Source organism: Primulina huaijiensis, unplaced genomic scaffold (genome assembly GCF_012295235.1).
Source record: "Primulina huaijiensis isolate GDHJ02 unplaced genomic scaffold, ASM1229523v2 scaffold20025, whole genome shotgun sequence".
NCBI classification, from domain to species: Eukaryota; Viridiplantae; Streptophyta; class Magnoliopsida; order Lamiales; family Gesneriaceae; genus Primulina; species Primulina huaijiensis.
In genome coordinates, this window is record NW_027351963.1 from 512,658 (window position 1) to 537,843 (window position 25,186).

Below are 25,186 nucleotides of genomic sequence, written 5' to 3' on the forward strand. Positions count from 1 at the left end.
CCTGGGCTTGAGAGGAGTGTGTTAGTTATCCCACATCGGTTGGATAAAATACATGAGAGTTGCATATATAGACTTACATAATCCTTTCCCTATAGCTAGTTTTTATGGTTGAGTTAGGCCCAAGTTCCAATCTTAACATGGTATCAGAGTACAGATTCCACCGTTATGTGTTGGACTGTCCATAATTGGGCAACTCATTCCGCTCATAGTTGGGTCATTGGTAAACTTTACGCTCTAGATGTACATTCTTGGGCGCGATGAGGATGTGTTAGTTGTCCCACATCGGTTGGATAAAATTTCGGGACTTACTTATATGGGCTTGGATAATCCTCACTCTTTGAGCTAGCTTTTAGGGTTAAGTTAGATCCAAATTTCAATCTTAACAATCCGTATTATATTTTTTCATAGCTTGAATATATAGGTATAAAATGTGAGTTTTTTTAACATATAAATATAAATTTTCGGGTGAGACTTAGAAGTTGAATTGATTTTAGAAGTAGGTTGGACTTCATTAACTAAAATAATTGAGTTACATAATATACTCAGTATTATAGAAAAAAGGGTATGCGAAACACATGCTTAATTATGAAGGGCAAAAACTTGTTTGAGACGGTCTCACGGGTCGTATTTGTGAGACGGATCTCTTATTTGGGTCATCCATGAAAAAATATTACTTTTTATTGTGAATATGGGTAGGGATGACCCGTCTCACAGATTAAGATCCGTGAGACGGTCTTATGTGAGACCCACTAATAATGATATTAATATTTGACTTAAAAAATAATAAATTACGAATTTAATTTATTAATCAAGATTACGAGGTATCTCATAAGATTCATTCAAAAATCGGCGCGTGCGGTTGCTTGTCTTGTACCCATTTGAGATCTTGACGAACCAAGAACACCGTGGCTGTTTGAACTTTCTCCAATCCGAATTCATTTTATCAACAAATATAAATATGAACATAGATTATGATCAAGAATTTGAATAAATAATTTCTATTATCTCAACCAATTTGGATGCAAAGTTTGCGTACATTTTTTTTTTTTTAAAATCAAGTTTGTGTACATTAGATTACATGAAATGCGGAAATATATATTTCTGATCAAGAATCATGAGGTCTCCTCCGAGAATACGGGCGGCGCAGGAATCAGCGGATGGAACCGATCGACGAGGGATTTCGTGTATTTTTCGAAAAGATTTTCCCCGCCCCTCGGGCAGCTGATCGGCTAGCTTGGGCATTCTGATGTATATAATTTGATTTGTGTACCATTTCCAAGTTCTTCAATAGTCATCGTGCATAGATCCTTCGTAAATGGTGGAGAGCCTGATTCTGAACGATCGAACGGCCAATTTAGCTCGCCGGGAAGAGAATCTCTGCATCTTCCTCGTCGAACCATATCTGGAAACTACCATTGGCGGAGAATCGAAAGAAACCTTATTCTGAATCTGATAATTCGATTGCGGGTGCTCTTCCACCACCAAGACAGGAGAAATCCTGGCCTTGCTCCTCCGCCTGCGACTGTTGATCTTGTCAAGCGCAATGGTAGCCCTCACGGCCAAGGCCGCCATGTCGGAGGCCGCTAGCCGATACTGAAGCTTATTCGCCGACAAGACGAAGTAGATCTGGTCCGGGTGGAGCTCGAGCTCCCCGTCGAGAGGGGGGATGAAATCATCGAAGCACAAGGAATCGGAATCGCAGAGGAAGATGGAGTCCGGGGAAGAAGACTCGAATCCAAGAACATGAGAAGCTGTAACAGGAAGAGAATACTGGCGCAACTGCCCATCAACGGAGACGACATTGGCGGACGGCTTCTGATCTGAGGATTCGGAGGAGGAACAAACACCCATGAAAGAAATTTTTGAGGATAGAATTGGGGAGTGGAAAAAGGCGGTGGAGTTGGAAGGCAAACGCGGTGGCGGAGGCGGTATATATTGGGTTGTATGTGGGGCCGCGAGAGGAGGAAGGGGACCATTGGTTTTTTTTTTTTTTTTTGGGATGAATAAGCGATGACGTCATCCACGAGTCAGTTCCCTATTTTGTGTTGTTTGCCGTTCAAGAAACTCAACTCAAATTTGACCATAATATTATATTACATATAAATAAAAAGAGATGAGTAAGCGATGACATATGGATTGCCTTGGAATTTTTCGATGTCGTTCGCGTAATGTTAAACCTTATTTATTATGAATAGGTCTTTCATAATACGATCTCACGGATCATTATTTGTGAGATAGATCAATCATGTCTATATTTACAATAATAATTAATATATTTGACATAAAAAATAATAATTTTTCGTGGATAACCCATATAAAATATCCGTTTCACAAAATTGACTCGTGAGACCGTCTCAAATCACGAGTTTTTGTGATTTATCGTAGCCGTACACGAGTCAGTTCTGAAAATATTTTATATGCATTTGAAATAATTTAATTTGAGTCGAACTCGAAAAGTTTGAACTTTTTCCATGTTAAACTTGTAAATATAAGAAATTATTTGAACTTGGATGTATTTAATTTGAATATTGATATTTTTTTAAAAAAATATTTAGCTCGATTTGGTTTGGAGCAACAATGTCATATAGTAATTATATAATTATTTTTTGTTTTCTTGTAAAATTTGCGATAAAATATAAGATAATATATAGTAAAACATCAAGTATATTTAGAAATAATATTGTACATACGGAGTTTAATTTCAACAATTTACTCAAGAAATTAGCCCAACAAGCTAGTGAAATATTTAACAAAATGACTTTTGTTTGCTAATGAATTTAAAATCTAATCTTACATTCTCAAATTTTATCATCTGACTGGGCTTTGTTTTTCATGTATATTTAAGGCTCATTTTGAAAAAAAAGAAAAAAGAAAAAAAAGTGTACTAAATTAATATGAGTTGATTTATATGAAATAAACATTTAAATCAAAATTAATATAAACTATTTCTAAAATAACGGCTTAATAAAATTTTATTTTCGATATAGATATAGTGATTGATCATTCGGGCGCGACTCGCACTCAGATAAAATCACAACGAATACTAGTTTTGTTATAAATATCAATTGATAAGAACAAAAACTCACGCTAAACTGATATTCATTCGACCCGATTTATTAAAAATATTATTTTCGTTCTTGTGTACGAACCAACCAGGTTGATAGAACACAAAAAGACACCTACGACAACAAGAATGCTGAAATGAAAATATTTGGTTGATTTAGTATTGGTTATGATCTAAGGAATGACAGATTATGGGATAAAGTTTTCTTGGTTATTATGAATCAAGGAANTATTAAATTCAAAACGAGTGAAAATTGATTTTGACCATAACTAGATCGAAATGGTCCACAGACGTTGAATTGAAGTGCACCAAAGAGGAAGGGGTTAGCCCACGCTTAAAACATGCAAGGTTAAGCAGTGAAGATATATAAATGCTAGATTGACTTTCAATTTTAATACTAATATTATAAAATTTAATATGTTATTTAATAAAATAAAAATATTAAAACTTTCTTTTAGTTTTTAAACGATTTGAAATTCTTTTCCTAAACAATAATCCTAATCTGATCCCCAAAATAAACCCTCATTTCATAATCCAAAAAATAGAAAACAAAACCTTATTTCATATTATTTATATATTTAATATTAATTAAATATCTTGTGCTTATATATTATTTCATGTGTTTTTTGAATTGTCATAATTAATAAAATCAAAATTAAATTTCTACTAATTAACCATGCTTGCATTTATAATATTCTATACAAAATTAAATTTAATTGAATTGTCATTTAATTATGATAATACTAATTATCGAATGGATTTCGATTTACATACATTTGGTATTCTGATTACTGTATCCTCTCTCCAAGGCACAGCATATAGAATATTCCCTCCAAAGAAAACTTGCATCATCGACCATTCTCTTGAAGCAACAATTCGGTGTGAAAAGTAATCTTTCATGAAACTTCATACAAATGAGAAGATCTTCTTCTTCCTTGAATCTGATGGCTGCTGCCGCCGCGCCGCTAATTCTCAGACGACAGAAAATTTCGAGTCACCGCCTATTCTGTGTGAAGAGATCACGCATTTGGTCCTCTCTGAACACCCCTTGACGGAGGTAACCTCGCCGGCCAGTGGCGGAGCCAGAAATATGAATATGCTTGGACAAAAATTTTAAACTCTTCAATCTTTTAATATTTTAAGTTGATTTACCTAGGCTAATATCATATTATTCCAAATTTATACAAAATTTACATCTAATTTTTTTAAAAAAAATTAGACCACCCGGGCTTTTTGTGTGGCTCCGCCCATGTCGCCGGCTGCAAGGAGCCATGGCTCTGGCAAGAGATTAGCGTGTCAGCAGTGCGATTTTCAGCTGTACCAGTTTTGTGCTCACTCCGCTCCACTGCTGATGAAATCATCCACTGCACGCCCAGCACCAGCTCGTTTTCCACTCTAAATACGTATGTTGTGTACTCTTTATGTGTGTGTATATGCGTGTATATATAATATACTAGCATGATGCACGTATGATGCACGTGCGTTGCACGTAATATCGATTATATTATAAAAATTAAAAAAAATTGATTTTCTAAAAAACAATTTGAATCATTTTGTTATTTATTTGGGCTTAATTTCTTATCATATTAGACGATTTATAAAAACTTATACAACTTACTTTCAAAATTGTTTCTCAAATTAAAATTCAAGCATTTGATTTTATGTTATATAATAAATTGTAATTAACATAATATATAGAACAAAATGAACTGAAACAAATTTTTTTTAAAATATATATATATATATATATTCAAACACCACGTATAAAACATAATAACCTAGAAATCAACCAAATTTTATTTTTACAATTCTATATCATGAATAATAAATTTTATATATCGATCTTTCGTAACTAACATTGAAGATTATTAATTTCTTGTTAAATACATTTTAAAATAATAAATAAATCAACATATGTAAAGAAATGCACATTCAAATAAGATTATATGGTAAATATCAAATAAACTCATATATTAATTATTAAATATAGATTTTAAACTATTGGTATGATTTTCACCATTAAAATTTGAAATCTAACAAAAGAAATAAACTTTCATAAATTTTTTTTATTTTTGTATCTATTGAATTAATTAATTAGTTTGATTTCAAAATAATTAAATAAAGATATTAAATACCATATGTAAAAATTCTGATACTTTGACAAATGCTAATCAATGATCATTGTAATTATATTTATTATAAGGATCATATCATATATTGTTTTTACAGTAAAAAATAACTTAGAGTCTTTTTATTGCTCATTAAATCTCTTTTCATGAATTACATATTCAAAGTTTTGATTGATAATTGATTTTACAAGCAATACATGTAATTTTTTAGTTATACAGTTTAATAAAATAATTATGCTTATAACATATATATTTGTTATATATATATTTTTNAATGCCCTTTATCCACACTTTTATAGGTATATGGAATATAGTTGTTATATGTAGATAATTTTTTTCATATTTTTTTGAAATCGTACTATTTTTTAAAATCAAAATTAAACTCTTTACTTTCAATTTTTTGTTAAAAAACTCATAAAATATGTTAGTTATTCTACTATTGCACATAAAGTTATAAAATTTTCATATATCCTTTTGTGATATTATAATTTATTACTTAATTAGAAATTGCACTAAAAATATAATTATAAAATTACAATAAAATCATTGGGGAAAAAAATGTAGAGAGAAAATTAAGAGGATAAAACATTTAAAGGTAGTATAAAAATGAGTTAATTGATAAAATTAATAAAAAATTTACATTATATTTTTGAAGTGTGTATAGAACGTTAATTTTGTCATTACACAATTGAAAAACAATGCCTTTTATCCACACTTTTATAGGTATATGGAATATAGTTGTTATATGTAGATAATTTTTTTCATATTTTTTTGAAATCGTACTATTTTTTAAAATCAAAATTAAACTCTTTACTTTCAATTTTTTGTTAAAAAAATCATAAAATATGTTAGTTATTCTACTATTGCACATAAAGTTATAAATTTTCGTATATATTATAATTTATTACTTAATTAGAAATTGCACTAAAAATGTAATTATAAAATTACAATAAAATCATTGGAAAAAAATGTACGGAGAAAATTAAAAGGATAAAACATTTAAAGGTAGTATAAAGATGAGTTATTTGATAAAATTAATATATGAGTTACATTCTATTCTTGAAGTGTCTATTTACTTTTAATTCTTTGTTTAAAAACCCATAAAATATGTTAGTATTAAACTTCACATTATCATATTATTTTATATTTATTATGTTATTCTACTATTGGACATATTAGTTACATTTTTTTATATATCTTCTTGTAATACTATAATTTATTTATTACTTAATTAAAAATTACACAAAAAATATAATTACAAAATTATAATAAAATCATTAAAAAATGTAGATAGAAAATTAAAAGAATAAAACATTTAAATGTAGTATATAGATCAATTATTTTATAAAATTAATATAGGAGTTACATTTTATTATTGAAATGATATAAATTACTACAATCAATGTATGTTGTAATAATAATTTATTAGCATTTGTTATAATTTTACATATATATCCTTATATGATTTTTTGGATTCATATTAATAAAGAAGACATTTGTGTCTTTTTACAATTGGAAAACAAATGAGTGATCCACACTTTTATAGGTATATAGATATATAGATATTGCATGTCTGTCATGTTTTGCCTCATATATTTGATCTTACATTTGGATAATTTATTCTAAAATGTCAAATATTTTGAACCCACCCACGTGTAAAATCATAAATAAGTTCGATCTTTTGCAGATATGCGTAGCAATAGGTGGAATAATGCCACAGCCAAGATGCGACATTTATGGCAAGTCTTCCAAAGGGTTTACCTACAGATGCAGTACATGTAGCTTCTAAATGCACCCTTGCTGCCCTCTCAACTCATATCAACTTCCCAATCCATCCACACCCCTTGAGACTGCTACCGCAACTACTGCGGCCGACGACGTCACCTGTGGTGAGCACAACTGAAAAGATGTACCGTTGCACCATATGTGAGCAGTAAGTACCATCTCCATGCAATGTCCGCCAAAACACTCGTGAATGGCCTCCATGCTGATGGGATCACGACTCCTCAGAGGCCGAGTGTGCTCGGGGCTGCTGCTCGTCTCGCATGAGTTCATAGGAGGGCTTAGTGAGTGGTTGGGAGAGGGCATGGGGGAGGTACTCGTTCAAAATATATCAAGAGGTATTAGAATAGTTGTTACACGCTTTTATTGATTGAATACGCTTTCTTCTATATATTTTCTTTGCTTTTCATTTTGTTATAAATAGATAGTTGGCGGTAAGCTTCTGTAATCTTTTTGATTCACATTTCAATATACATCTTTGAGGTATTTTGGAGATCATCTTTCGTTCATGATGATTCAGTTTCCTAATATGGTATCAGAGCTTTAATCTGCGATAGATCTGTGTCTCTTCCATGGCGAGAAGTGCTCCAAACTCAAACGTTCAAGGTTCCACCACCAATCAGGGCCAAGGCCAGAGAGTTGCTATTGAAGATTCTAGCAGCCTCTTCTATCTGCAAAATGGTGATCATCCTGGTCTCGTCTTAGTGTCTCATCCTCTCTCAGGTAATAATTACAATACTTGGAGTCGTGCGATGATTATGGCGTTGACGGCGAAAAACAAAATTAGTTTCGTCGATGGTACCTCTGTGTGTCCTTCGGTTGAGGATTTGTTGTATAGTGCTTGGATCTGCTGTAATAGCATGGTCATCTCCTGGATCCTTAATTCTGTTTCTCGAGAAATCGCAGATAGTTTAATGTACATTGCTACTGCACGTGAAGTCTGGATTGACTTACGTGATCGCTTTCATCAAAGCAATGCTCCACGCATATTTCAAATTAAGAAGCTATTGAATGGTTCACTTTGGGATGAATTGAAGGATTTTCAGCCGATCTCTGTATGTACTTGTGGCTCAATGAAAGAGTGGATGAACTATCAAAATTAGGACTGTGTTCTACAATTTCTGATGGGCTTAAATGATTCTTATGCTCAAATACGAGCTCAAATCCTAACGATGGATCCACTTCCAGCCATGTCTAAGATTTTTTCGCTTGTAGTATAGGAGGAACGACAGCGATCGATACATAAGGAATCTTATGGTTGTTCTGGTTCTGTTAATTCACAAGCCTCTATGCATCAATCTCTTGCTGCAGCGTTTGTTAAAGGCCCTTCACATGGTAAAGGCAATAATAATGATAAATTGATGGTTTGTTCATATTGTCACTATTCAGGGCACACAATTGACAAGTGTTATCAACTTCATGGGTATCCACCCAGTCACCCCAAATACAAGCAAAAGCAAAATGAAGATCGTAGCCGAGCCAATCAAAATCGAGCTTCTACTTCTGCCTCTACTGAAGTTGTTTCAGTTTGTCATTCCAGTGACAAGAACTGTCATTCCAATGACAAGAACTTGAATGGCTTGAATGATTCACTTAGCCCTGAGCATTGCAAGCAGCTCATTGCCTTCCTCAGTTCCCAACTTCAACTTGGTTATGGCCCCAATTCAGTTGCCCAACAGCATGAGCCCTCTGTTTCTTATTTCAGTGGTATAAATCCTCTATCCTTTGCTTTTACTTCCATTCTTAATTGTGATTGGGTGTTGGATACTGGGGCAACACATCATATTTGTTGTTCTCTATCATTTTTTTTCTTCATATAAACCTCTTACTTCCACTATCACGTTGCCTAATAACTCTACTGCACCAGCCACACATATTGGATTTGTTCATCTGTCTCGTGATCTTGTTCTGGAGAATGTCTTATTTGTTCCCCAATTTCACTTCAACTTGTTGTCAATTAGTTCATTCACAACTCATCTTCATTGCTCAGTTTTTTTTTCTTCTGATTCATGTCAAATTCAGGCACTTCACAAGAACAAGATGATTGGGATGGGTAAACGAGTTGGAAATCTCTACGTGCTAACCACCTCCAGCCGTGTCCATTCAACATCTACTGTTTGTAATGTTTCTTTAACCCAATGTAAACTTTGGCACTTTAGAATGGGTCATCCATATTTTTCCAGATTATCTGTTATAGGAAGTGATTTAGCTCTTGATTCCTTATGTCCAGCAAAAGAATTTGATTGCCATGTTTGTCCATTGTCTAAACAGAAACGATTACCTTTTATCTCAAACAATTTAGTTAATGACAGTTTGTTTGATCTAATACACCTTGATATTTGGGGTTCGTTTTCTACCTTGAGTATTGAACGCTATAAATATTTTCTCACTATTGTGGATGATCATTCGAGATTCACTTGGGTTTATTTTCTCAAGGCTAGGTCTGATGTTTCTAGCATATTTCCCATTTTCAAATATGATTTCCACCCAATTTGAGCGTAAGATCAAGGTTGTTCGGGCAGATAATGCTTCTGAGCTAGACTTTTCTGATCTTTTTCGTAACGAAGGCATCATTTCTCATCATTCGTGTGTCGAACGACCACAACAAAATTCAGTTGTGGAAAGAAAACACCAACATATCCTAAATGTGGCTCGTGCTCTACTTTTTCAATCATGTATTCCTTTAGTTTACTGGAATGATTGTGTTCAAACTGCTGTATATTTGATCAATAGAACCGACTCTCCTCGACTTTCACATAAAACTCCTTTTGAGCTATTACACTCTAAGTCACCTTCATATTCCCATTTAAAGGTCTTCGGTTGTTTGTGCTATGGTTCCACTCTCTTAAGTCATCGAAATAAGTTCTCACCCCGTGCTATTAAATCTGTGTTTTTGGATTATCCATTGGGTTTTAAAGCATACAAACTTCTTAATCTTGAAACGAATGAAATATATATTTCTCGTGATGTGGTTTTTCATGAAAACACTTTCCCATTTCACAGTGAGTTGCCTTCCTCTCATGTGGATTCTTTCTTTGACAATGTTTTGCCAACACAAATTGAGTCTTCTCCTGTCTCTACTCATCCTGACCCTATCCGTTCAACGAGATACAACAGAACACTTAAAACCCCAAGTCATTTGAGTGATTTTCATTGTTACACCACTGCCTTTGCTTCTTTTAACTGTACTGCTCACCCACTGTCTTCTACCCTCGGTGATCACAGTTTATCTCCAGCTCACAAATCCTTCATACACACTATATCATCTGTTGTTGAACCAACCACCTTCTCTCAGGCTGTTGTTCAACCTGAATGGAGACAAGCCATGTCTGAGGAATTGCGAGCTTTGGAACGCAATGGGACTTGGACCATTGTGTCTTTACCACCTGACAAGCGTGTTGTAGGCTGTCGGTGGGTGTATAAAGCCAAATTCTTTGCTGATGGTCGTTTGGAACGTTATAAGGCACGACTTGTAGCTAAGGGTTACACGCAACAAGAGGGTATTGATTATCTTGAGACATTTTCTCCCGTTGCAAAGCTGGTAACAGTGAGAACTTTGTTGGCTTTGGCTTCTATTCATGGCTGGTTTTTAATGCAGCTTGATGTGAACAATGCATTCTTGCATGGTGACTTATCTGAAGAAGTATATATGTCGTTGCCTCCAGGATATCAACGACAGGGGGAGTCTTTACCTTCGAATGCGGTTTGCAAATTACACAAGTCCCTATATGGCTTGAAGCAAGCCTCGAGACAATGGTTTGCCAAATTCTCTTCTACGCTGCTTCGTATTGGTTTTGTTCAGTCTCATGCAGATAATTCATTATTTGTTCGCAATCGTGGAGATGTGTTTCTGGCCTTAGTAGTATATGTAGACGATATAGTCATCGCCACGAACAATGAGGAAGAGGCTACTGATTTGAAAGTGTTTCTGGACAACCAATTCAAGTTAAAAGATTTGGGTACCTCAAGTACTTTCTTGGGATTGAAGTGGCACGTTCATCACAGGGTATTTCTATATGTCAACGGCACTATGCTCTTCAGTTGTTTGCTGATACAGGTCTTACTGGTTGTAAACCACGTACTACGCCATTTGATGTAGGCTTGAAGCTAAGCGAAGAGGAGGGTGAACTGCTTCCTGATCTTTCTGTATACAGACGTCTTGTGGGTAGACTTCTTTACCTTACCGTCACACGTCCCGACTTAGCATACTCAGTAAACAAGCTAAGTCAATTTGTTTCGAAGCCAAGAGACGCACATTTACAAGCTATATATTCTGTGCTGAAGTATGTTAAAGGGACAGTAGGTCAGGGCTTGTTTTACAGCTCTTCGTCCAATCTCAAGCTAAGTTTTTTCTCTGATTCTGACTGGGCAGCTTGCCCGGATACAAGACGATCAATCTCTGGTTTTTGTGTTCTTCTAGGAGAGTCACTGATATCTTGGAAATGCAAGAAACAACATATTGTTTCCAGATCATCTTCCGAAGCGGAGTATAGATCAATGGCGAATGCAACATGTGAAGTGGTTTGGTTGCTTTCATTGCTTAAGGATTTTCAAGTATGCTATGATGCTCCAGTACTCTTATTTTGTGACAACCAGGCAGCCTTGCATATTGCTTCTAATCCTGTGTTTCATGAGCGCACTAAACACATCGAGATAGATTGTCATGTGGTGCGAGAGAAGTTGCAGGCTGGAATTATTAAAGTATTATATGTGGCCTCAAATTTGCAACTCGCTGATCTGTTTACAAAATCTCTTCTCCCTGCACGGTTTCGGGAACTCTTATCCAAGATGGCTATTCACAATATTCATTCTCCATCTTGATGGGGAGTATTAGAATAGTTGTTACACGCTTTTATTGATTGAATACGCTTTCTTCTTTATACTTTCTTTGCTTCTCATTTTGTTATAAATAGATAGTTGGCGGTAAGCTTCTGTAATCTTTTTGATTTACATTTCAATATACATCTTTGAGGTATTTTGGATATCATCTTTCGTTCATGATGATTCAGTTTCCTAATAAGAGGTAGGTGTAACCGCAATAAAATAAGAAAAAAAAAAAAGCTATAATGTAAGTGATGATATACAAGAGGTACATTTAGAATTTTTCTTGTAATAATTCCTCAAAATATAATGCTTGTTTGAACAAAAGGGTAGGATTAGTTCTTTTACCTGCTTCAGCCTTCCAATTTACAAGAAAAATGTCTTGGCCCATCATTCAAATTCTCATATTTTATGGCACAAAACTGCCGTACTCATCTTTTATCGGATCTGTTCAATAAAAAATATTAATTTTATATCACAAATATTACATTTCACTTTAAACATATATCAAGTTGATAATTTTCATGAACATAAATCCATAAGACCGTCTTATAAAAGTTTTTTCTATTTTTTATGGGTATGCCAAAATTTTAAAATTTTGCAATCTTTAAAAATTTTTATGGAGAAATTTATTTATTTATTTTGAATGGTTTTATTACTAAAGAACAAATATAGAAATAGAATAAAAAAATCCTTTTAGTTCAATGTTTTAAATAATTTAAAATCTATTTAAATTATTTAAAATATAAGATTGACCTTTCTCTCAAAAGCAAAAAGACTAAAATGAAAATAATGTCACCTATTTTTTGCATCTATTTGAATCTCAGTTGGGGCTAATTTTGGGATTTCAATACTTAACGGAGTCATTTTGAATTTTAAAAATGTTACCGTTGTTAAACAAACGAATATACATACAATCCCCAACGGCTCCGCGGCTTCAAACAGAAACAAGTTCCTCTTTTCTGCAACATCCCATTTTCATAACCAAATTCCTCAGAGAAATGGAGGAGAAAGCGAAATCTGCAATGGAGGCATTCGAGAAACTGGAGAAAGTTGGAGAAGGAACGTACGGTAAAGTGTACCGAGCGAGAGAGAAAGCCACTGGGAAGATCGTGGCATTGAAGAAGACCCGTCTTCATGAAGACGAAGAGGGAGTTCCCCCCACCACTCTCAGAGAGGTCTCGTTGTTGCGTATGCTCTCCAGAGATCCCCATGTCGTCAGGTGATTTATATGTATAGCGCTTAACGTTACGTTTCGCCCCCTTTTCATGTGGATTTGGGTTATCTAGGGTTCGTGAAATTGGAACCCTGTTCGATTTCTTGATTGTTTGTGATGGATTCTATGTGCGTGATTTGTGGTTTCTTGGTTGTATTTGGACCAGTTCTTGAGATTTTGAAACGTTTTAAAGGTCAATTTCAGGGGATTTAGTCGTGGGTTTACTCTATTTCAATGTAATTCTTTTTTTCCTCTTTCTGAGACAAGACTAGCTATTAGGTAGAAATTGGAACCCTGTGCGTGATTTGTGGTTTCTTGGTTGTCTTTGGAGCAATTCTTGAGATTTTGGAACGTTTTTAAAGGTCAATTTCAGGGGATTTAGTCTTGGGTTTACTCTATTTCAAGGTAATTGTTTTTTTTTTGCTCTTTCTGAGACGAGACTAGGTATTAGGTAGAAAACTTTCTGGTTGTGAGTGTTTTCCCCCCGGTTTATGGGTCCAAATTCCTGATTTTGTTTGGTTTTCTTGAGATTTACGTATGATTATTCTTTATCTTTATATTATCTCTGTTCGTCTTTGTTCTTCATTCCTCTAGTTTAATCCTGAAGCCTCGAGCTATACTTGTAATTTACATATAAATACCACATAATTGCACTAGTTTAGGCTGATTTTTTTTGCTAATTTCTAATTATTTATTGTTTATTCAGTTGCTGGTTTGTTTTGCTGAATTTCATTTCATTAAGATAAATGTTAACTATATACTCTTTCAGACTTTGTGCTACACGTCATTTAAAAAATTTTCTAGTTTCACAAATTTCATTTTAAATAAACTTATGCAGACTGATGGATGTGAAACAAGGCCAGAATAAGGAAGGAAAGACAGTTCTTTATTTGGTGTTCGAGTACATGGATACTGACCTCAAGAAATACATCCGGAGCTTCCGTCAAACAGGAGGTCATGTCCCACCTGCAGCTGTGAAGGTATTCATAGCTTCTCAACTCAGGGGAATTTATCTTCCTTGTATTGATGATGTTATACTTATGTATGTCTTGAATCTATTGTTGTTAATTCGCAGAGCTTGATGTACCAGCTTTGTAAGGGAGTTGCTTTTTGCCATGGTCATGGTGTTTTACACAGGTAATTCATGGTTTTCCCATCATATTTATACACCATCAACCTTAGTTCTTAGTTATTCTATTTCATCATGATGTTCACCATTCCAATTATGTAGGGATCTTAAGCCGCACAATCTTTTGATGGATCCCAAGACAATGACGCTTAAAATAGCCGACCTTGGATTGGCCAGATCGTATACAGTACCCATAAAAAAGTATACTCATGAGGTAACATTCTGGCCTAGACATCAATTATCTAATCAGATGACTGGATTGATATCTTTTAATGTTTGCTAATTTCACGGTCTTCTTCCAGATATTGACCCTCTGGTACAGAGCTCCAGAAGTGCTTCTGGGTGCTACACATTACTCACCTGCAGTGGATATCTGGTCTGTTGCCTGCATTTTTGGTATAGATCTAATTCTCCCTATACCACGTATCTCGTAAATAAGATATCCAACTAGAACATTAAAGTATTTTATTCTGTTTACTAAAATTCAGCTGAGTTGGTTACAAACCAAGCTCTCTTCGCTGGAGACTCAGAGCTTCAGCAGCTTCTACACATATTCAGGTTTGATAGACCAAAAAACAAAGAAAATTGGATTTCAATTTTGGCTGCATTTAAGTTCTTACTGAATCTAAAATCTGAAACAGACTGTTGGGTACTCCAAACGAAAAAGTGTGGCCTGGTGTGAGCAAGCTTGTGAACTGGCATGAATATCCACAGTGGAGTCCACAGCCACTGTCTTCAATGGTTAAGGAACTGGATGAGGAGGGACTAAACCTCTTATCCGTAAGCTTTGCTTTGTTAAACTTGTTGTCACGATCAAATATTGTCTTAAAATGTCTTCCAAGATTAGTCATTTTTATGATTCTCGATTTCAGGAAATGCTGCACTACGAACCAGCTAAGAGAATTTCAGCCAAGAAAGCTATGGAACATCCTTTCTTCGATGATCTTGACAAGTCTCGTCTCTGAAGCCGCACTTATGGTCTGTCTAGGTGTTGTGATTAAACGAATTCGAGTCATTTTCATTTTGCTCGACTCGAGCACGTATTCCTTGTTATCAACTTATGGGTTTATTATCAAATTGCTTGTCTATGCAAGAGCATGATATCATTAACCACATAATGAAAGTTCAAATTTACATTCTAATCATAAATGTTGTCAGGAGGAAAATAAAACACACACACACACACACACCAATTTTAGCAAACTATCACCAATTTTCGCATTCTATCATGTTGTTTTAGAGAATATAATTAGTTGGTGTTCGTTGTGTTGGATGAGGAGAGCAACTAACCATACTTTTAACATATTTTTTGACAGTTCTTTTAATTCTTATAAATGTGTACAATAAATAAATTTTCTCTCAACCCATTTCGAGGATCTTCCTTCAATCCTTCCCCTGCCTGCTTAATGATACATATATAATTTTAAAAGGAGCATACGCAGCTTCATGTTTGAAATATGTCGATGTTGTCCGCTGTACAGACAGAAACCTTTGTTTGAAGCTGCGTGGTGCTGCAAAAAGACAAGAATGACCCCCTGGTGGAGTCATATCCTACAAAGTTTTTTTTATTACATCGGGACGATCGTACGACCTAGGGGGAGGGAATGGGGTGAGACCACGGGTCTCTCATATCCTTCAAAGTTGGTAAAAGATTCAAATGAACAAAGCATACATTTTTTTATAAAAAAAAGCGTATTGCATCCTTCCTATTCGTACAAAGTTTACACCCTATTTATTCATTATCCAATATAACCAGTACATAAATACAAGGGCTATAAGGCATCAAACTAAATTTTAAACGATACCTATAAACAGAAAAGATGTTAACTTACAGATTTTGATTTATTAATTATTGAGCGTAAACAGTATGATCGTTAATCATTTGTTTGCCTCCTCATTCTTTGTAGATCCGATCTTCATCCCAACTGCAAAAATACTAGGATCCAATTTTCCTACAACTACTGAAAAGGGTCTTTCGGAGCACAGTTCTAGGAGCCAATTTTGGCGATGTCCTTGCTAGAGCGGTTATACTTCATGTGGCTTTTAACGAGCTGGCCAGCGGCAATGGCTGACATTAGAGAAAGCTCTCCTGCTAAGACTGAACCGGCTACTATGGTGGCCAGGAGCCGAGAATTTGCACCAGGGGATTCGCGGCTGGCACCCTTGACACCAAGCAGGTTGAGACAAGCCGATTGTGATGCTAATTGAGTTCCGCCACCAATAGTGCCAACCTGAAAAGAAGTACCAGTCAAACCTCAGTACTTGGGGATTGATGCATAGAGTTTGCCACTTGAATGATATTTTGTGGTCACAAGGAAATTCGCTGTTCATATACACGTTTTGTTATAACAATCCTTGTTGATGACCCAAGAAATCCAAAGAAGAATAACCTAGAAGCACTGGTTGATCTAGCGTAGGGCGAACGGGCCACAGCCTCCAAAATTTTTTAATTTGTTTTTACAATGTATCATGTTAACTAAAAAGCCACTCCAAATAATTGAAAATCACATATATCAGTGGTAGAGGCAACTTTATATTTTTTTCTTCTAGGTACTCATATTTGAATCTCTCCTATCTCAATCTTTTGTCTTTTGTAAGCGGAACCCAAAAACCGAAATCCTAAATCCGCTACTGCCTAGAAGGTGGTAGAAGCACTTCAAACTTATGTCACTTGACAATTTTGTTATGGGGCTGTTGTGGAACATGTAATATGACGAGAACTACTAAAGATGCTGACGTTAACCTGTTCCTACCAAACAAATTAACAGGCGGCAGTAGTTTGTTTTTATCAGATAGTCTATCTCCATTGCAAGTTTCCAAACAAGAGAATCGATGTTAGGCTATACACATAAGACACGAGCCAAAACCCAAAAAAGCTAATTTATTAGGTTGGAGAGTCCTTTCCAATTTGCTGGGAAGCCGAACATGTAAGGAATGGCGTAATGTTGCTAAAGAGATGTTAAATACCTCAATTGATGGCATGGATACAGAAACATGAAGATCATTCCCATTGTTAACAGCCTCCATCATTGTAATGCAATGAGAACTTTCTATGTTTTGTGCTGGATCCTGCCCCGTGGCTATAAAAATCGCCGAAACAATATTGGCTGCATGTGCGTTGAAACCACCAAGAGCACCAGCAATGGCAGAGCCCGTGAGGTTCTTGAGCATGTTTAGCTCAACAAGAGCAGGCACAGTAGTTTTCAACACCTTAGCCACCACGTCTCCTTTTATTATAGACTCGCAGACAACTGATTTTCCACGCCCTTCAATCCAATTTACTGCAGCAGGTTTTTTATCGGAACAAAAATTTCCTTGGCCAAAAAAGACAAATTAAGTTTAGTAAAAGTGAAATGAAAAGGTTCATATATGATTATAAAAAACTACCACTGTAGATAAGTTTTTGTCCCATGACATTAGAAGTATTACACCAGGTATTAGAAATGAATACACCGGGCAAGAGATGCTATAAGCGAAAGAAAAAAGAGAAAACATAGATTTCATGCATTCTTTCAACACTTTCCTAATACACGAGATACTGTGCTAAAAAGAAGCATTGTTCAAGGAAATAAAATAAGTTAGCTTTCGAATGAGGAAAGTTTTTAATTTTCATTTTTCAAATTTACTCACCAGAAATCCCAATAACATCCATATCAGGAAAATCGTTTTGAAGGAAGTCTAAGACATTCTGAACACCTTTCGAAACCATGTTCATCCCCATGGCATCACCTGTGCTACAGCTAAATCTAATGTACAGATTTTTCCCCGCAATAGCACATTGAATTCTAAGGAGTCTTGCAAATCTACTTGACCTGTTCCAACATTGAAAATTTGTTGAAACGGAGATACATTTCCAGTAACAGAATCGAATTCAATGCATATAGCCATATCAAACAAGAGCAACTTAATAAAGCATGGTTTCGATGTCAGGTGCCCGTAAAAACCACCAACTCAGGAAAATGAAAACAATATCAGCACGGCAACATACTGAGACTCACAGTGAATCAATTTGACCGCTCAGTCTCTGTTCTTTTTGTTGGATAAATGAATAATGAAGAGTTGTTGAATAGGAAAGGGAGTGGGAGTTGTTGAATAGGAAAGGGAGTGGGAGTTGTCCCACATTGAGAAAATAGCCAAAGCAAGTCTTCCTTATAAATTCCAAGTTTGAATAGGGGTTTGGGCCCCAAGGGGTACCAGAAGTTTTTAGAAGGGGAAGACGCTAATAAGATGTGTCTTGGTGAACACACGCGCGCGCGCTCGGCTCGGCCGGCCCGGCCCGGTGCGGTCTTTGACAAGTATTAATCTTTTTGGACCAAATTTATTTGGAAAATATTGTCAGAAAGAAGCACACGCACATGCGCGCACAAGATGATGCATTGGACATAGCAAGGCGCGCGGGTTCTGGATAAATGCGCACTGGAAATGTATCTCCGTTTCTTTGGTGCTGACTTCAAAATGGTGTACGCAAAATCTGTAATAAGCCATGTACAAGAAATTCAAATTATTATTCATGACTTATTGGCAGAAGGGATGGATGTTAATGAACCATTCCAAGTGGCGGCTATCATTGAGAAATTGCCACCGATGTGGAAAGATTTCAAGAACTACCTTAAGCACAAGCGCAAGGAGTTGAAACTTGAAGATCTGATTGTGAGGCTTCGTATTGAGGAAGATAGCCGATCTTCTGAAGCCAGAACACACAAGAAAACAATGGAGGCCGAGGCCAAGGCAAACCTGACAGAATCTAGCACTAGTCACAAGAGAAAGCGCCTTCAAAATGAGAAACGAGGGCAGACCAAAAAGTTCAAAGGAACTTGTTACAACTGTGGCAAACCAAATCATATGGCCAAAGACTGTCGTCTTCCAAGGAAAGTCAACAAAAATCAGAATCTAAGGCAAGCCAATGTCATTGAAGAAAGGCATGTACCCATAGACCTATCACAACTTGATCTATCCGCAGTTGTGTTTGAAACCAACTTGGTGGATAATCCAAGGGAATGGTGGGTAGATACCGGATCCACTAGCCACATATGTGCTGAAAAAGAAATGTTCTCAGCCTACACTACTGTAAGTGATAGGAAATTGTTTATGGGAAACTCTACGACGTCTGAGGTCGTAGGAATTGGCAAAGTGGTGTTGAAGATGACTTCCGGCAAAGAGATAACATTGTTGAATGTGCTGCATGTGCCAGACATTCGAAAGAACTTAGGTTCTGAATCTTTGTTGAGTAAGGCTGGTTTTAAACTTGTGTTTGAATCGGACAAGTTTGTCCTAACTAAGGCTGGTGTATTTGTAGGAAAAGGGTACCAAAATAGTGGTCTCTTTAAACTGAATGTAATGAATGTTTGCCGCCATGAGGCGAAGAATAAAGTGAATGATTCTGTTTACTTGTTTAAAAGTTCTAATTGTGGCATGAAAGATTAGGACATGTTAACTTCAACACATTACAAAGACTTGCAAATTTAAATGTAATATCTGCATTTAAAAGAAATCCACAAGATAAATGTGAGATTTGTGTTGAAGCAAAGATGGCCAAAGCTCCATTCTATTCTGTGACAAGAAGTACTAATCCACTTGAATTAATTCACACTGACGTCTGTGATTTAAAGTTTGTGCAAACTCGAGGTGGGAATAAGTACTTCATAACATTCATTGATGATTGCACAAGGTTCTGTTACGTCTACTTATTGAAAAGTAAAGATGAAGCTATAGAAGCTTTCAAAAATTATAAGAATGAGGTTGAGAATCAATTGAGTACAAAAATCAAAATGATTCGAAGTGATAGAAGTGGAGAATATGTCGCTTCATTTGAAGAATTTTGCACTAACAATGACATAATTCATCAAAATACAGCACCATATTCACCTCAATCAAATGGAGTTGCAGAACGTAAAAATCGTACTCTTAAGGAGATGATGAATGCGTTGTGGATAAATTCTGGCTTACCTCAAAACTTGTGGGGGGAAGCAATACTATCTGCAAACCACATTTTTAATAAAATACCACACAAAGGGAAAGATGAAACTCCATATGAGTTATGGAAGGGTCGCACAAACCATCCTATAAATACCTAAAAGTGTGGTGGTGTTTGGCTAAAATAGAAATACCCAAGCCAAAACAAGTTAAAATTGGACCCAAAACTGTTGACTGCACTTTTATTGGATATGCATATAATAGTAGTGCATATAGGTTCTTGGTGCATAAGTCAACGATTCCTGATATTAATGAAGGAACGATTATGGAATCAAGGAATGCAATATTCTTTGAAAACAATTTTCTTTGTAAGGAAAGAAAAGAAGGTTTCAATAAACGGTCTTATGAATCTAGTATTGATTCTAAAGAAGTCAATGAAGAACCAAGACGTGGAAAGAGAGCAAGAGTTGAAAAGTCCTTTGGTCCTGACTTTATGACTTATATGTTAGATGATGAACCAAGAACTATTAAAGAAGCTCTATCCAATCCCGAAGCTCTTTTCTGGAAAGAAGCTATAAATGATGAAATAGAATCCATCATGCAATATCATACGTGGGAATTGAGTGATCTCCCTCCGGGTTGTAAGCCTTTAGGATGCAAGTGGATCCTTAAAAGAAAATACAAAGAAGATGGATCTATAGATAAATACAAAGCCCGATTGGTGGCTAAATGGTTTAAACAAAAGGAAGGATATGACTTCTTTGACACATACTCTCCAGTCACTAGGATTACATCCATTCGTGTTCTCATAGCTATTGCTGCATTGCATAACCTAGAGATTCACCAAATGGATGTAAAGACAGACTTCTTGAATGGAGAACTGGAAGAGGAAATATATATGGAACAACCCGAGGGGTTTGTCGTTCCCGGACAAGAAAAGAATGTGTGTAAACTTGTCAAGTCATTATACGGACTCAAACAAGTACCTAAGCAATGGCATGAAAAATTTGACACTTCAATGAAGTCAAATGGTTTCAAAATCAACGAATGTGATAAATGCGTTTATATTAAAGATAGTGCAAATGCTTATGTCATTGTATGCCTTTATGTAGACGACATGTTGATTATGGGAAGTAATCATGAGTTGATTATAAATACCAATAATATGTTGAAAAGGTCTTTTGATATGAAAGACTTGGGGTTGTGTGATATCATATTAGGGATTAAAATCTCTAGAATGCCTGAAGGAATAGTTTTATCACAAACTCATTATGTTGAAAAGGTGCTTGAAAGATTCAGTACCTTAAACAGTCGTCCTGCTAGAACACCTATAGATTTAGGTGTTCATTTAGCAAAGAATCGAGGAGAACCCATCTCACAACTGGAATATGCAAGGATAATAGGTAGTCTAATGTACTTGACTAACTGTACTCGTCCAGATCTTGCATATTCAGTTAACAAGTTAAGTAGGTTCACAAGTAATCCAAATAAGGATCATTGGAAAGCCTTAACAAGAGTGCTTGGATATTTGAAATATACATTGAACTATGGTTTGATATATTCAAAATATCCTGCAGTTTTAGAAGGATACTGTGATGCTAATTGGATATCTGACACAAAAGACTCCAAGTCCACTAGTGGATATGTATTCACAATAGGTGGAGGAGCGGTGTCATGGAAATCGTCTAAGCAAACATGTATAGCTCGATCCACTATGGAATCCGAGTTCATGGCATTAGACAAAGCTGGGGAAGAAGCCGAATGGCTAAGAAACTTCCTAGAAGATATTCCTTGTTGGAATAAGCCAATGCCTTCCATTAACATTCATTGCGATAGTCAATCGGCAATAGGAAGAGCACAAAGCAGTATGTACAATGGTAAGTCTCGTCACATTAAACGGAGACATAATACCACAAGACAATTGATCTCGAATGGGGTTATCTCTGTTGAATATGTGAAATCAAAGGAAAACATGGCGGATCCGTTTACAAAAGGAATAAATAGAGATCAAATGTACAAACTGTTAAGAGGAATGGGCTTAAAATCCACAAAATAAAATATTTATAGCGGTAACCCAACCTTGTGAAGTGGAGATCCCATGACCTTGGTTCAATGGGACAACTAAGTTATAAATATCAGTTTGAATACTTGGAATAAATAAAGGCTCATTCCTACAAAATCCAAGTAGAAAAGACCTGCAACATGTGGTGAGGTTAATTTTTGTTTTAATGATTCCTATACCTATGAGTTAGAGTATGGCAGGATACTCTAGATAGGAGATCACCTATATAAGTGAGAAGTAATGGCCGCTTCAATGGAAAACAATTATGAATCTAAGATATGGTCCAGGGCCGAAATGGACACAACATGAGAACAAGAATATGTTAGAATTACTATTGTGTAAATACTATTGACTTGGTTTACATAAACGGTTGACTAGTTCAAGACATCATGTCACTACTCAACTAGTAAATCCTATAGTATATTACTAAGGAAGATTCAAAGTCAAAAAACTACCTATCCTAATGCAATAATAATTCACAAGAGCTTTCAAGTAAATCTGCATACATGCATTAAGTTCATTTATGTGGGGGATTGTTGGATAAATGAATAATGAAGAGTTGTTGAATAGGAAAGTGAGTGGGAGTTGTCCCACATTGAGAAAATAGCCAAAGCAAGTCTTCCTTATAAACTCCAAGTTTGAATAGAGGTTTGGGCCCCAAGGGGTACCAGAAGTTTTTAGAAGGGGGAAGACGCTAATAAGATGTGTCTTGGTGAACACACACACGCGCGCGCGCTCGGCCCGGTCCGGCCCGGCCCGGTTCGGTGCGGTCTTTGACAAGTATTAATCTTTTTGGACCAAATTTATTTGGAAAATATTGTCAGAAAGAAGCACACGCACATGCGGCCTGAACACACTACAGTGCTCTCAAGACGATGCATTGGACAGAGCAAGGCGCGCGGGTGCGCCACATCCCGCGCGGATGCGCGCCTATTGCTGCACGTAGGAGACATCGCCCAGAACAGGGCGCGCGGCCGCGCAGCTTCTCGCGCGGGCGCTCGGGAAGGCAGAACGCTGCGCGCGGCCGCGCGTGTTGTCGCGCGGCTGCGTGCGCAACGCTGGTTTTGGATAAATGCGCGTCCCTTGGCTATGATGCCATCAGTTCATGGCTGTTTTTGGCCCAACCAATGTATCCTTTGACTAGAATTGTGTCTCTTCGAAGCATCCGGTCTGGAGAAACGTGTCTCCTCAACGCAACCGATGATCATCTATAAATAATCCCTCCAACCATTGTCCAATGCTGCTGAATTTTTTGCTTCATCTCATCCTCTCGTATTCTTGCATCAATTTCGAAAAAATACTTCAAAGCTCTACATATTTTGTTGTTCGTTGTGTTCAAGAGTTTGTAGTGCTGCATTCTCTTGTTTGAAGTCGTGGTATCTTGGGGACGATTGCTTGCAACGTATAGCACTTTGATAAGGACAATTTCGTCTTGCGGAGAAAGGATCTTCCTTGCCTCGACTTGATTTTATTGTTGCTGTGATTTGTTCGTGATTCAAGTTGCTGCGCTTTGCTCGTGTTTAAAGACTTCCAACATATCCAGGGTAATATCCCTTATTAACAATTTTTACAGCCAATCATTGCTCAAAAGGGGAGACATTATCAAAAGTTTATGTTAATGGAAAAGGTCACACATCCACCATACGTTTATAGCAATTAGCAAGGAATTCCGTTTATGTAAATTTTTTTCCGTAAAAATAACAAAAAGTCATGTGAAAGTTCAAACTCCAGGACAGTAACATGACAGCCTTCCTTAGATGGTCATACCCACGAATCAAGCGCATTAAGAGCTGAATAAACGAAATGAATTCCACATGCAAAAATTATTCAGAAAGAAAGAAGCAATGACTGAATAAACGAAAGAAAGATAGCTTGCTTACTTATTAAAAACAACAGACAAGGAATCGAAATTGAGAAGGTCCTCCAAGAAAAATTTCAACTCCGCCGCCCTTTTCGCCGACGGGAACCTCACCACCGGAGCTCTTGTCATCCCATCTCGGAGAATCACACAGGTGGCACCTCCAGATGCGTGGATCGCCTTGCAACCTCTGTTGGTGCTCGCCGCCAAGCAACCTTCTGTAGTAGCCATCGGCACCGAGTACTCGCACCCATTCAGCAAAAGTGGGCCCACGATCCCCACCGGAATCTGCACATAGCCCACCGGCATCTCGCAGCATTGCCCCAGAATCGAATCATAATCAAAACCTTCCAACGGCAACCCGTCCAACGACCTACAGGTCAGCCGCTGCAACGCCTCTCGCCGGATTTGAGCCGCTTTGAAGCAATCTCCGAGCTTCGACTCAAGAGAATATGACGGGATTTCTCCAGAGACCACAGCTTTCACAATATCTTCATCTTCTACTGAACACAACGGCTTGGTCGCAGGACGGTCCATGGAGAAATCAGAGCACCGAATGTCGGTCCGATCCGGGTCTTCCTCTCGAAGAACGAATCCCCCCCGAACCTCACTGGCTTCGAGTTCGTTCCTCGAAATAAACGACTGAACGAAATCAATCCCAAAGAACCCAAGTAGGTAAATAAAAGAAGCAATGAGAGAGACAACAGCAGCGAGCTCGGACAGCGTGAGGACGTGCAGCGGAGTGGAATTACGAATCTTGTCCCTCCACCGGTGCAGAAGAAAGTAGGCGACCGAGAAAAAGAGCGTGAAGAAGACAGCGTTGGTGAGGTACAGCGGGAGCGGAAGCGCGTCCGATGCCTTGCTATCAGAATGTACGCCGGAGGCAGCGGAGCAACGGTTGGTGTGGGATGATTTGAGGGGCCTCCGGCGAATGTCCATATCGAGGGAACTGAGAGAGTGTTTGTAGAGAGAGAGTATGAGGGAATGGACAGTGGAGAACAAGGGAGAAGCGATGGAGTCGGCACGAAGGATGCTTTCCTTTTATAGCGGAGACACACACCCAACCCACCTTCTATGTTTTTTTTCTCCAACTTTGCATGCTTCACTTTCCATAATAAAATAAAATATATATTTATTTCCTAACTTAAATAAAAATATATATATGGATGACATGATTATCTTTAGAATACGGTAATAAATTTATAAAGATAA

The 25,186-nt window shown here is 36.7% G+C and overlaps 3 protein-coding genes across 3 annotated transcripts; 1 reads left to right on the forward strand and 2 right to left on the reverse strand.

Annotated features, from left to right (window-relative positions):
* Positions 1 to 1,284: 1,284 nt before the first annotated feature.
* LOC140966154 (uncharacterized) lies at positions 1,285 to 1,851 on the reverse strand. The gene has a single exon (XM_073426515.1). The coding sequence runs from the start codon at positions 1,849 to 1,851 to the stop codon at positions 1,285 to 1,287; it is 567 nt and encodes a 188-aa protein (XP_073282616.1).
* A 10,865-nt stretch (positions 1,852 to 12,716) lies between these two features.
* LOC140966079 (cell division control protein 2 homolog D) lies at positions 12,717 to 16,092 on the forward strand. Its single transcript, XM_073426406.1, has 8 exons — positions 12,717 to 13,018; positions 13,851 to 13,992; positions 14,088 to 14,149; positions 14,244 to 14,355; positions 14,444 to 14,537; positions 14,630 to 14,699; positions 14,783 to 14,921; positions 15,014 to 16,092. The coding sequence occupies exons 1-8, from the start codon at positions 12,798 to 12,800 to the stop codon at positions 15,104 to 15,106; spliced, it is 933 nt and encodes a 310-aa protein (XP_073282507.1). The 5' UTR covers positions 12,717 to 12,797; the 3' UTR covers positions 15,107 to 16,092.
* Positions 15,878 to 25,000, reverse strand: LOC140966078 (3-hydroxy-3-methylglutaryl coenzyme A reductase 1-like). The gene is made up of 4 exons (XM_073426405.1): positions 23,997 to 25,000; positions 17,772 to 17,953; positions 17,109 to 17,455; positions 15,878 to 16,372 (listed from the first exon to the last, which is right to left on the reverse strand). Exons 1-4 carry the CDS (start codon positions 24,911 to 24,913, stop codon positions 16,130 to 16,132), a joined length of 1,689 nt encoding a protein of 562 aa, XP_073282506.1. The 5' UTR covers positions 24,914 to 25,000; the 3' UTR covers positions 15,878 to 16,129.
* Between the last annotated feature and the right edge of the window lie 186 nt (positions 25,001 to 25,186).